Source organism: Rhineura floridana, chromosome 4 (assembly GCF_030035675.1).
Source record: "Rhineura floridana isolate rRhiFlo1 chromosome 4, rRhiFlo1.hap2, whole genome shotgun sequence".
NCBI classification, from domain to species: Eukaryota; Metazoa; Chordata; class Lepidosauria; order Squamata; family Rhineuridae; genus Rhineura; species Rhineura floridana.
In genome coordinates, this window is record NC_084483.1 from 44489112 (window position 1) to 44502576 (window position 13465).

At 44.2% G+C, this 13465-nt stretch overlaps 1 protein-coding gene across 1 annotated transcript; it reads left to right on the forward strand.

The window, feature by feature from the left end:
• Positions 1-4072: 4072 nt before the first annotated feature.
• Positions 4073-10187, forward strand: KBTBD11 (kelch repeat and BTB domain containing 11). The gene is made up of 2 exons (XM_061622898.1): positions 4073-4166; positions 4278-10187. The coding sequence occupies exon 2, from the start codon at positions 4322-4324 to the stop codon at positions 6290-6292; it is 1971 nt and encodes a 656-aa protein (XP_061478882.1). The 5' UTR covers positions 4073-4166; positions 4278-4321; the 3' UTR covers positions 6293-10187.
• The last annotated feature ends 3278 nt before the right edge of the window (positions 10188-13465 follow it).

The window sequence follows — 13465 nt, forward strand, 5'->3', positions numbered from 1 at the left end:
TTGTTGATTATGAATTACAATCTCAGCTCTAAAGTCACTGGACATTCTGGGTAAAACTGCAAAGAGACAATTTAAATTATGATAAAAAAGCATGAACTACTACTTTAAACTAACTAGATTTGTAAGTCAGCTAAATAACTTAGAATCCTTATGGCTCAAATGTTGCTCCTGCAAATAGATGCTTGGGATACTATTTGAGGCATACTATCAGCATGGATGTTTTAAATGGACTATTATTTTAGATAATAGATTTAATATCTAATTCATCATAGTCTTGATGTTAATATCAGAAAATGTGGACAGTCAGTTTAATTGTCAATATGAGCTCAACTCAAAACCCTTATTTTCTTACATTTATATCCTGCCTTTCTTATGTCATGATACCAAAATTAGGACCCACTTACGTCAATGGGAGCTCTCCTCCCCATTGCAAATGTGGGGGGGGGGGAGAAGAGGATTCTGATTGGAAGGCAAAGCATTATCACCCCTCTCCCGCCATGCCATTATCTCAGTCTGACTCATGGCTGCCAGTGCCAGGGAAAATTGTGTGACAAATGTCATATCACGTTTGGCCCTTAATTTTATGAAAGCATCAGCCTCCTCCAGAGAAAATACCTTGATGATTACAATCTTATTACTGTGATCCATCAAGGAAGATCTGTATGTAGGTTATCTATAGGTTTACAGGTTTGAAATTAGTGTTCATCTTGGTCCCATTGAACAGGCTGGATGCATCTTTTGACATTGATGTAAATATAGATTCCATATCTATGACCACTGGATTGATTGTATAGTTTATGTGTTTTGCCAAATATGTAAGATGGAGCACTCATAATTAGTGGATAGGAACGTATTTCTTGCCCACAAAAAGTAAGAGAATTTTAAAATGAACTGTAGTTTTGGGTCTTTTATTAAGTTAGAGGAATGCAAAAAAAAAGTTTAATTTATGGGATACAGAATCCATTGTTAAAAGAAACTCAACTACAGTAATTATATAAGAGCTTCTTTTGGGGATATCAATTCAGACAAAATACATAACATGGGGATTGTTCCATTTTAAAAACTGAACCTAACCAAAACTTTTTTTACTTACACAGGTGAGCAGAAGATGTACAATGAATTTGTACAAAATGCAATGTTGTTGTGAAGCTGACTGAAGCTCCTCTGCAAGTTTGCTGACCAAGAGGAGACTGATATGGAAACTCCTTCTAAAATGTTCTGAAAATGTACAGTATTGCCATTAATTTATTCCACTGAAATCATTGCAAAAATACATTTTGGAATGACTATATTCAATACTCAATGACAGTAAATAATAATTATAAAATTAAAGGACCACATTTCCAAGTACTGTTCGTTCAAGAAAGACAAAGGATGCCATCGATCACAAGAGCTTCAGGTAGCAGGACTATAAATTAACTTATTGTTATATGGTTGTGGTGTCAACCAATTAACAAATATTAAGTGATCAATCATTCCAACTAAATATTTGTATTACCAAGCTGTTATTAGGTTCATATTTTCCCATGAAATTACTGCAATGTTTGTAAAAGCTGCACTATGCAGAATTGTACTTTCTTTGCAGTTCTTGTGTGAGAGGGATCCTGCACCCTGAAAGGGGGGGGGGATATTTAAAGTCAGAACCCACCTTGATTCTTAAGGGATGATTTAATCAATTAACCACACTTGGTTAATCTGTCGGATCCACAAGCCTTAGATGTCATTATTTTGCATTTATGCACCAATATCCTTTTAGGGTTACAGTATTTGCAAACCTCATGAGTCTGTTAACTCACAGTTAAATTAATTCTTGCTTAATGGCTGCTACAGTCATAGAATTAGAGTTGGAAGGTACCATTAGAGGTTATCTAATCCAACCCTCTACTCAACGCAGTATTCCTGACAGAAGCTGTCCGCTCTTCCATCACATTTGGAAAATGTTTGAGGTCAAACTGGTAGGAATTGGAGCCCAACAATATACAGAGTGCCACAGGTTCACCATCCCTGATGTACAGAATGTCTTTTTGTTCTCCGTTCATAATTGACCTCCAGACGACAGTATCAAGAGTGCAGTGGCAGGTGATGATACATAGCATTACCGCAGTTGGGGAACCTTTGGCCCTCCAGATATTGCTGAATGATAACTTCCGTCATACTATTAGCCATGCTTGCTGAGGCTGATGGGAGTTGTAGTTCAGCAACACCTGCAAGGCCAATGATGTCCTAGACTTAAATTACAGTATCAGCATGCATGTTTGATATTGTTTGTAACTGGTCATTTGACAGTAGAGAGCAGGAAGTCTTCCTGAAAAAAGAAAGGCCACTTACAAGAGTGATTGGCACCCCCTTCTACACACATTTGCTTGGAAGTAAGCACATAGTGTGATGCTAGGTGGACTGAATTTGAGTTACATAACTGCTTCACTGTGCACTTAGGTTACAACTTTTCAGTGTGCACAGACTGTTGTGACTATTAGTGTAGTGGCAAATTCAGAAGTGCAGGGTCCCTTCATGATAGTCACAGCCATGCCCACTCCTATCCTGTTTTCCTCTGCTGGGTCAAGAATGATTGTTAATGCCTTTTCCCATCACAACAGATCCCTCTAGGAGCCAATCAGCATGAAAGGGGAGAGTGTTAGCTACTGAGAAGAATCTTCTCAGTGGCTGATTGACCTCATTTCACTCTGTTTGGCTCCAATCAGCCAGAAAAGGGCAAGGGAGCATGTTGGAAGAGTCTTCTCAGTGGTTAACACACACCCCTTGCGTGGTGATTGGATCGTAGGATGTTGAAGATATAGGGACCCTGCTAGGACCCTACTCCCAAAAAAGTAAGGGGTCTAAGACCCCCCAAGACTTCAGACCACACTCCTGGTTGTGACCACTTGTCAGAAGTCATTACAAAGTTGAAGTCAAATGGCCATGCACAGATGGCGGTTTTGGTTATGCATCAAAGCACTTGCAGATACTACTGTTTCACTGTTTTACCAAACTTATTCCATAAGCCACCAACTGGACTTTGTGCTCTACTGATACTGTACGATACTGTACGAATTGGCTGCTACTCTCTGCTTTCCCTAACACTTCCTGCTTAGGTCTGCAGCTTTTCTAGTGCAATGTACACTGCAATGTCAGGTGAGTTTATGTAGAAGTTGAATTCCATCAAAACGTGTGGAACTTCTCAGTAAACACACATAGTATCTGGCTAAGCTATCTGATTGCAATCAGATGCACCCTTGTTTGGGAGTAATCCCTAGTGAATCCAGGTTGTTGTTTTTTTAAATAAGTGTGCCCATGATCATCAGACTTGTTACTATACTTTTGTACAGAACGGCCTTTAGAAACATAATAAGCAGGACTGCGGATTTTCCAACCAAGTGCATCAATGAAAAATTGGTACCTTTTCCCCAGTTTTAAAGCAAGCTTCTAGCTCTCAAGGCTGGGCAGACAGTAAAGCTAATGCCTGGTGAAACCTAGAAAGAGTCTCTGCAGGCTTCTCAGTGATCATAGCATGGGACGTAGCAGCTTTACACAATAAGTCATGTAAATATATGAAGGTTTGCTTAATTTGCATAATCTTTAGAGGCTGCGGAGTTAAATTTGCTTTGATGCAGAATTTTGGTTCATTTTGACATGGTGTGTACAATATTTTGTTAATAGGGTAGACAGGATTACATAAATATTAAGGTGAAGTGTTGGATACAACGAAACAGAATAATCACTTTTGATCCACTCTGTACATGATTTGCTGATAAAATAAGCCATTTTGAGGGTGCCAGAAAATTACTTTGAAGGGGTGGGAGGCAGGAAATCCCCTGCACAGTTCTTCCGGCCCCACCTCTCAAGGAAGTGAAATAATATACTATACTGTAATCTTTGCAGTGCCACCCAGGGAAGCTGTGCCTGATCAAACAGTATGACTGGACAGCCAAACACGGCGGTGGCTCCTTTAGCTGAAGTATATACACCCTTTGACAGTTCAAAAGTTCAGCGGTGAGCGGCTCTAGCTGCCGCCGCCACGCCTCACTCCAAGAGAGAAGCCCGACGGCGGAGGAACTAGTGCGGAAATTGACCAACCGCCAAGAAAGCCGAGCTCAGCAAGAGCGTCCTCCACAGCCGCTTCCAGAGCTGCAAAGCAGCACGAGGGGAAGCAGCGGGAGAAAAAGGAGGTGCCTGTGAGGGAGGGCAAAAAAAAAAGGGAAAGAGAGGGTGGCTGGCTGGCTAGAGCCCTTGGAGAGCCGAGATGGAGAACTCAATGCTGGCTTGTGTCTTTTCCGCAGGTGAGAATGGGAATGTCAACGAGGCAAAGGAGTGCTGCGGGGAGATGGACGAGGAGCAGCAGGAGGTAGCTGGCGAGGAATTGGTGGAGAGAAGCCGCGAGCAGTCGGCCACGATGGAACGGCGCGATGCGACAGAGGAAAAGAACGGCGGCGGCGGCCACAGCGCGGGGCAGAGCGCTCAGCTCCCCTTGCAAGCTCCTTGCGGCTTCAGCTCCTCGCTGTGCTTCAGCTCGCCCGGCGGCGGAGGCAAAGCCCCGCAGCCGGAGCGTGATGCAGCCTCCTCGTCTTCGTCTTCATCTTGCGACAGCAGCCGCCGCGTGGTGCACAGCCAGTGGGAGATTAACAACGCGGCGTCCGAGTCTGAGGAGGAAGAAGGCGACGGCGGGAAAAGCTGCGGCAGTAGCCAGCCGTCCTCCCAGCCATCCCCCCCGGGCTCTTTCAGCCCCGATACCGCTCACGCCGCCGGGGAACCGCTGTTCCAGCACCACCGACTGGATCCGTGCGCCTTTCAGGTGACGGAGGAGGAGCCGGACTTGGTGATCGAGGTGTCCGGGCGGCGGATCCGCGCGCATAAATCGGTGCTGGCGGCGAAGAGCGACTATTTCCGCGCGCGCTCTTCGCGGGACATCCTGCGCGTCAAGGGAGTGAGCTACGGGGCGCTGCGTCTGCTGCTGGAGTACGTCTACACGGGGCGCATGGGCGAGGTGCGCCACGACAACCTAGCCGAGGTGGTGAGCGGCGCCCGCGTGCTCCAGATGCCGTGCGCCTTACACTGCGCCGCCGAGGCCATGAGGGCGCAGCTCCGCCTCGACAACTGCTACCAGCTCCTCAGCCTGGCCAAGAAGCAGCGGCTGGCCGAGCTGCGGGAGGCCGCCTACCGCTTCATGAGCGACCACTATCTCCAGGTGCTGCGCGAGCCCGCCGTCTACGGACGCCTCAGCGGCGCCGAGAGGGACCTGATCCTGCAGCGCCGCCTGGAGGCCGGCAAGCCTTGCCTGCTGGTGGCGGAGGTGAGCGACGCCTTCGAGAGGCTCAGCGCCGGCAGCCGCCCACAAAGCCGGGAGAGCAGCAGGCCCCAGAGCCCCTCCTCTGTGGTATCCCTGGATGAGAGCGGCTACCTGCTCTACACCTACCACGAGGCAGCCAAGGAGTGGCGGGTGCTGACCCGCCTGCCCGAGGAGGCCAATGCTAAGGGGTGTGCCATGTGCGTACTCTACAACTATCTCTTTTTGGCGGGTGGCATCAGCACAGCGCCAGGCGACCAACGTGCCAGGCTCTCTGACAAGGTCTTTTGCTACAACCCCTTGACTGATACTTGGAGCCAGGTGAAGCCCATGGGGCAACCGCGTTCACAGCTGAAGCTGTTGGCCCTGGATGGCTATCTCTATGCTGTGGGGGGTGAATGTCTTTTCACGGTGGAAAAATATGACCCCCGGGCAGATCGGTGGCGCTCAGTGGCTCCTTTGCCTAAAGGTGCTTTTGCCGTGGCACACGAAGCCACCACCTGCAATGGGGAAATCTATGTGTCAGGTGGGTCCCTCTTCTACCGCCTGCTCAAGTACGATCCCAAGCGGGATGAGTGGCAGGAGTGTCCTTACAACAACAGCCGGCGACGCTCTGCTGACATGGTGGCCTACAAGAGTTTCATCTACCGCTTTGATGTGAGTGGCAGTCGTGGGGAGCATGGGCAGGCTGGTGGGGTGGAAGTCTTCCGGTACAATACAGTGGCCAAGCACTGGAGCCAGTGTGCTTTCTTGCAACCCACCAGCAGCCTGGTGCAGCCGTTCCGCTGTGCTGCCTTGGGCAGCACCATCTACTGTGTGAACCGGACTGGAATGCTGTGCTTCAGCCTGTCTCAGAATGGTGAGGTGGAAGCAGATGGTGGACTCAAAGGCACCTTTGACACAGAACAGCTCAAAGCCCCGTTTGATACGAAAGGGGTCCTCCTCCCATTTGTACTCATCTTGCCAGAGAAAGAGAAAAGCGGGGAGCCGGAGAGTCCTCTGACATTGTGAGAACTGAGCTGGCATTGGGAATGTCATGTCGAACTGCAGCTCATCTCAGTGCTGTGTCCCATTTATTGATGTCAGCAGTACAAGGCCTCTACCAAGGGAAGGGTCAGGGCAGATGCATGTTCTCCAACCTTCACTGGTGGTGGCAGCGGTAGAGATTGGAGCTCCAAAGGCAATGTAAGCAGCAGAGGCTAATCCAAGGTGAAAAGTCCCCGCTGACCAAAACAATCAGAAGGCCACTGTCAGAAACTTAATTTATACATGCATGCACCACTATGGAAAATGATTATGGTGTCCCACCTAAAGTGTTGACTAGCTGGCTGTAAACCGTTCAAAGCTCTCTAGTATACTTCGTGTAGGAAACATTTCACCTCTTGGCACTTATATGAAGCAGTCAATGAAAAGCTGCTAAAATAGATTAATTGCTGTACAACATCTGTGCCATTTTCCAGTCTAGAAGTATTTTGGAGCTATATATACAATTCAGGAAAGAAGGAGTTTTATAAGGAATTTCAATTATGGCATTGTCCTTTTTTGTGCATATGCATCTTTGCAAGAGGGGACCTTTTTGCCATGTCCCACTCTTGGGTTTCTTCTCTTGGATGCTAGTAGTAAAGAGAAGAAGAAGAAAAGCTGCTAGTTATGGGAGTTCAGTATACCTTTTAGAAGATGAACAGGAAAAAACGCTTCATGTGTCAGAAGCAGTGGAGGATCAGCTGGGCCACTGCATCCTCCCCACTTTTTTCTTTTTTAAAGTTTAATGGAGTCTTTATTGAGGACATGGCATTGCACAGTCTTAAGAAGTTGCAGATGCAGTACATGATTTAACAGAAGCCAGATTTAAAATTTTGAAACAAGTTAATGTCTCCCATATGGATATACCAGGAGTGGAGGGTGCCCTGTATGTACGTGTTGGGAAATAGAGATTAACTAAAACAAAAAAATCAATGCCTATTCTATTTGATTTTTGTTACATTTTTTAAGTCATGCATATATGTGTGTGTGTGTGTGTGTGTGTGTGTGTAATGATACATCAGAATAATCAGTTTTGGTCTTAACATACTCTGATGCTTTTCAGTCATGGCTTTGTATTGTAACTGGTACATTCAAATCTTGACAAATTGGTAAGAATGGACATACCAGTGAATTCTTCATAGGGGAGATTTTTGTTTGTTTAAGATTGCTGCTGTTAACTGCAAATCAACACAAGTCAAAGAAACCCAAACTGTGGTTTACTTGAAGCTTATTACAAACACACTTAATATAATTCACTTCTGTGTCCAGAACCTTTTAACAAGAGCCAGCTCCTCCAGTGTTCACATAAGGAAACGAGACATTTGTTAGAGAAGGTGGTTTCCATTCTGCCCTGGCAGCACCCTAGGTTGCCAAAGAGTGATTTATTGTAGTTAATAATTCACTTGTCAAGTTCATTATATACAGAGAGGCCATATTTTTTTTGGTTTTTATTCTAAATCTTATGCTGAGTAATTGCTTACCAGACAGCACATTCTGAGAAGAACACCAGCCTTCATGTTTGCAAGAAGTTAGAGCATATTGCTTTCCATGTTATGTGGATTGGCATTGAAACAGTTATTTTCAGTTACAATTAAAAATTTGACTTAAGTTCTTTAAGCTTGCATAAGAAAAAAACCAACCCTGCTGAGGCTAACACAGGAGGTTTGCGCTAGCTCAGTGATTTTTTTGGTGTATTTTCCTTTGAACCCCTAACCTCCTTTCAGTTTCAAAAGCAGTTTGCCCTGATACATGTGGAGGAAAGCAAGCCCAAAGCCCCCCCCCCTTGGACTTGGGAACTATTTTCATGGTTCTTTGGATCCTAGCCTCTGAGTTTTATGGGTCATATTCTAGTTTGTGTTAATACTGACAAGACGAAGTGGAAATAAGACCCAATGGGGATTTAATAACAATTTAAAAAGTGAACCACTCACTTACTCTTGGAATCTATCTGATCTTTATCCCATTCGTCCTTCAAGGATTCCCCCCCCCTTTTTAATTCAGCAACACTGTGAGATAGATCAGGCCAGGTGTGGGGAACCTTTGGCCCTCGAAGTGTTGCTGAACTACAACTCCCAACTTTCTTGGCCATTGGCCATGCTTGCTGGGGCTGATGGGGGTTATAGTTCACCAACATCTGGAGAGCCTATGGTTCCTCATACCTGGGTTTGGCTACGAAACATTGACTAACCACGATCTTCCAGTAACCTTTGTGACTACATGGGTATTTAAACCCATGGTTCCTTGCTCAAAGCCCCACACTATAAACATCACACTGGGTCTCAAATGCTCGGAGAGGCATATTGCCTTTCATCCTTTTAGTTTAGCCTTCCAATCATTAAATATTAAAAATGTGCATTTAGTTTGCACACGCACAAAGATTAATTTGTCACTGAATATTTTTTGTTTCATATTAATTCAGAGAAACATTTAAAAACAGTTCCTAGGGGTGCGCTGTACTGCTGCAGGCAAAGCATCCAGTCATAGAAGTTTCCTATGCACCTGTGGGGGCTGCTTTCCCCCTTTCTCCCCCCATGAATGTTCACAGCATGTACATATGCAGTACAGGGGAACATTGCAGTGGGCACACATCCCATATCCTCATCCTACTTTCCCTCTGCCCAATACAAGTTCTTTGTGCACAGAAGTAACTTGTATAGAGACATAAGGGAGGCATGGATGGATGCTTGTACAGACATCTTTTAGAATTGTAGAGTTGGAATGGGCCATCGAGTCCAACCCCCTGCTCAACCCAGGAAGCCAACTTAAAGCATACCCGACAGGTGGCTGTCCATCTTATAATCTCATTCCTTTTAGCATCCTGCCATGCTGCCTTTGTGCACACAGGGAAGGGGGAGGAGAAGCAGGGCTCTATTAAGCACTATTGGAATCTTCAACATGGATTCAATATTTCTAAGGATTATTATTCAATTAATATTTGACCTTTATGCTGGGAAGAGCTGTTTAAAACAAATAACTTCAAAGAAGGGCCATGTACAATGATTCTATTAAAATGCGACTTTTGTTTTTTGCAAAATGCTAACATTTAAAACCATTATTTCCAATGAAAGCAGCCGATCTTATAAGAAAAGGCATTTTAGTGGTGTGAAAATCACATTTAAAAAAATCATTCTACAATGTTAAAAATGGTTGGCACAGTAGTGAAATGTTTAGGCATTCTGTTTTTAAACTAGTAAGAACTGCAGGATGGATAGCTGTTAAAATTGATCCTAAACTTTGACACTCACTCCATAGAGTATTGGGACAACCCATAAAAGCACCGAGTAGTTCATTTGCTTCTGTTTATTTATCCGATTGCATACTTCCTCCTTGGTCAAAAAGGTTTTTACTCCCAGTGCCATTGGCTCTTTTTATTATTAAAAAAAGTGAAAGTAAAAATAAATCTGTGTTAGGAACTGTTTTGGTGAAATGGACACACAATATTCATACCCTTCAAATATTTAGTGGCAATTTATTCCCCACCCCCAACCTGCTAAGTACAGGAGTCCCTCATTGCCTATCCCCCTTTTCAGCTCTCCTGTGCTCTGAATGCTGCTGTTTGCAGGGCAGGGTAGGTGAGTGGACTGCATGCCTAATGGAAGGCGTAGAGGACTGCCAGGACCGCCCCCCAAATGTTTTCCAGAGTGGAGCGTAAGACCAAAACAAGAAAAAAAAGATTGAAACTATATTATAAAATTATATAATATGCATAGAGGCATCTGATCCAGCTCCGATGTTCTGTATGGATCAATTAAAAGATTATTCTGTGCCACAAGCAAAAAGATGAAAATAAGATGTTTCATGTTAGTGCCAAACTGTATGTGACCTTAACTGCATAGTTATGCCCTTGAGTGCAGGGTGGGGTAGGGTTTTTTTTTTGCAAGAAATTGCTAGCATATGAGGACCTGATTGAGATTGTGTTGGGGTAGGGGGACTTTAGCCTTTCCCCCTCCATTGTAGTTATGATTTGGATCAGGCCCTCAACGCTAATAGTGTGTGGGGTGGAGGGAACTCTGCACTCAGAGGCAGAACTACTCCTTTAAGGTCTTGTGTAGCTTGGCTGTTAAAGGTGCTTGTAGTCTATAGATTAAAGTTTAAAGATTTAGGCAACTCAGTCAGCCATGCCCTGCTGCATGCTTCAGTGGAATGAAAGATGAAATGTGGTTTCCTGAACATTTCAACACACAGCCTGATACAGCATTGTTATATGGTAAAGAACAAGCTAACTGTACCATTTCTGTCTTTCTGGGGAAGCATCTTTTAATTATGCCACTTGATCAAAATCAGGAAGTCAATGAAATCATTTCATTTGTAGAATGCTTTCTCTTCAAAATTTCACAGTGGTGCCCCTCCCATGCTATGCAATACACTTCCTGTTTGTGTTCACAATGTATTTGTGAATAACTCCTATACAAAAAAAGTTATCAAGCATTGGATGAATACCCTTACAAGCACCATTTCGATTTCCACTATTTCATGTAGTTCCAAAAAATGTGTAAAGCTCTAATCCTGCAACTGCAACATTGGTAAAATTGCATCCTTGAATTCAAAGTATATGAGTGAGCATTTCCAGGGCCATAATCTGGACTTAATTACTAGCCATTTAATGCAGTTTCCTTTATGTGATGCCTGCATAATCATACCCAGATGATTGACTTTGCTGGCAACATATGGGACACTTCTAAACTGATTTCCTGCTTGGTGCCCGTCATTTTCTCATGCACAGACCCCCAATCAGTCCTGTGGTGTTTTTAATTTCAATACTATGCTGGTTAAATGAATATACAGCAAGGTTTTCTATTACACATTAGCAATAAATGGAAGTCTGACTAAACAATTACACTAAATCCTTCAGCACAGTTTTCTACAAATCCTGATTGCTCCATGAAGCCTTTCACAGGGATAGCTGGGAAAGGAAAGACCCAGTATTTGAACTACAAAAGATCTCATTAAATAGGATTGAAATGATGCTAATCATACCCGTTTAATGAATAAAACTACTGTGCAGTCTCTAATGAGTATTTTATGCACAATGAGCTCCCTTGTAAATAAACACCTGATACAATTTCAACTACTTAAAAATAATATCTTATTTCCAGGAAAGGGGTGTTTCTGTTGTGCTTTTGGTTAGCAGGCAGAAGAACTGGTTTCAGTGCCTGTGGGTCTTAGGCTCATGAGCGGCTTATTATTGATGTGTTCCTCCTTCCTCTCTTCCCTGTGACATTGAGTTTGATGCAGCTACAAAACCACAAGTTAGAGAACTGCGTCTCACTCCCAGGTGTAGGAATGCACCAAAGCAAAGTTATATTGATGTTTCAGAGAAAGTACATTTGTGCCACAGGCATGTGTACCAGGATAAATGTCAAGAAATGGACTGAAAATGAGGTGCCCTTTGTGTGTTGCAGGAATGGGTAAAGGCCTGGCATGATGTGGGTGGGGCCAGTCACATTGGCCTTTTCCACATAATAGTCACCTACCCAGTCTTGGGGTGACAATCACATGGGAATGATCCGTCTCACATGGTGTTTGGCTTTTCATATTGCAGTAGCACTGTGAGATGAAGCCATAGAAAATCAGTTCCTAGTCCACTACTATGCAAGGTAGTGGTATGCAAGGTACCTTACATTAAATATTGGCAGAAGCATACATAATAATAATTATACAGCCACAGGAGTGGCTGTATACTATAGCCAGCAGGGATTTTTCACATTCCACAATGTTAAATTGAAAATACCTCCCCATGCCATTCTGATGCTTCCCATAAGGTCATTTCAAAACAAAAGCTTACAAAACTTATAGTCCTGGACTCAGAAATGCTTAATAACCCTCTACATTTTCACGGCGATACACAAAACAGTCAGAGAGAATAGAGAGTTCAAAGTTTAAAAAGAGAGAGGAAAAACCCAGATCCCTTTTGGACTTTTTTCTCTCAGAGTTCTCATAATCTGTTGAAATTCATTAAAAATCAGCCATGTTCACAGAGTACCTGTAATCCTATTACTGACCTTGCCCCATATGCTGACCTTCATCTTCTGCAGTTTAAAATTAAAAAAAAAATGCCTGGCTGATTTTTAATTTAAGAATTTTTGCATTGAACTGAATGATAGTGTCAGGCATGCTCAGTAAGAACCTACTGTAAGTGTTCTAAAAGCCAGACTCCCAGCTGCTGGACTTGCCTAATCGGGGTCACACCCACACCAGACTTTGATTTCACTTGAGACAGTCATGGCTTCCCTCAAAGAATCCCGGGAACTGTAGTTTGTGAAGGGTGCTGAGAGGAGACTCCTATTCCACTAACAGAGCTCCAGTGGCCAGAGTGGTTTAACAGTGCCACTCTGATTGAAGGTCTGTGAGGGGAACAGGGCGTCTCCTAGCAACTCTCGGCACCCTTCACTAACTACACTTCCCAGGATACTTTGAGAGAAGCCATGACTATCCAAAGTGAAATAAAGGCCTGGTGTGGATGTGGCCAGGGACAGCTTTGGTTTATATTTGGTTGGGAGGGTACTTGTGCCTGCTGTAGAATAAAAAGGTGGGGAGGATGCTGAAAAGCAATGAAACTGTTCACAGTGTTTTCCTTTTAGAAAGGAAAGGGGCTTCCCCTCTGCCCAGTGCTCATCCACCCAATCTCCTCCTCCTCCTCCCCACTGCCCCAGGTCAGTGTTAGACTGCGACCTGGGAGACCAGGGTTCGAATCCCCACACAGCCATGAAGCTCACTGGGTGACCTTGGGCCAGTCACTGCCTCTCAGCCTCAGAGGAAGGAAATGGTAAAACCACTTCTGAATACCGTTGACCATGAAAACCCTATTCATAGGGTCACCATAAGTCGGGATCGACTTGAAGGCAGTCCATTTCCATTTTGAAATGATGATTGCACAGAAATAAATCCCATTGAACTCAAAAAGTATGCAACTGATCAAACCTCCCTTCTCCTCCCTCCTATTCCCTACCTCTTGCCCCTCCCCTTCCCTCCCCTTTCTTTTGCCCCTCCCCATTCCCTTCCAATCCCCTCCTTCCCCTCCCCTTCCTTCTCCCTATGGTCAGTTTTACCTATCCTAAGCATGATTGCATGGAAGTAAATCCTGCTGAACTCAAACATGCAAATGATCAAACCTGTTCTCTTTCACAGTCTCCCCTTTGGACTGTGAAAGACCAACCCAAA

Coding starts and splice junctions, on each gene's coding strand:
- KBTBD11 (XM_061622898.1), top strand. CDS start 4,322: ATGGACGAGGAGCAGCAGGAGGTAGCTGGCGAGGAATTGGTGGAGAGA.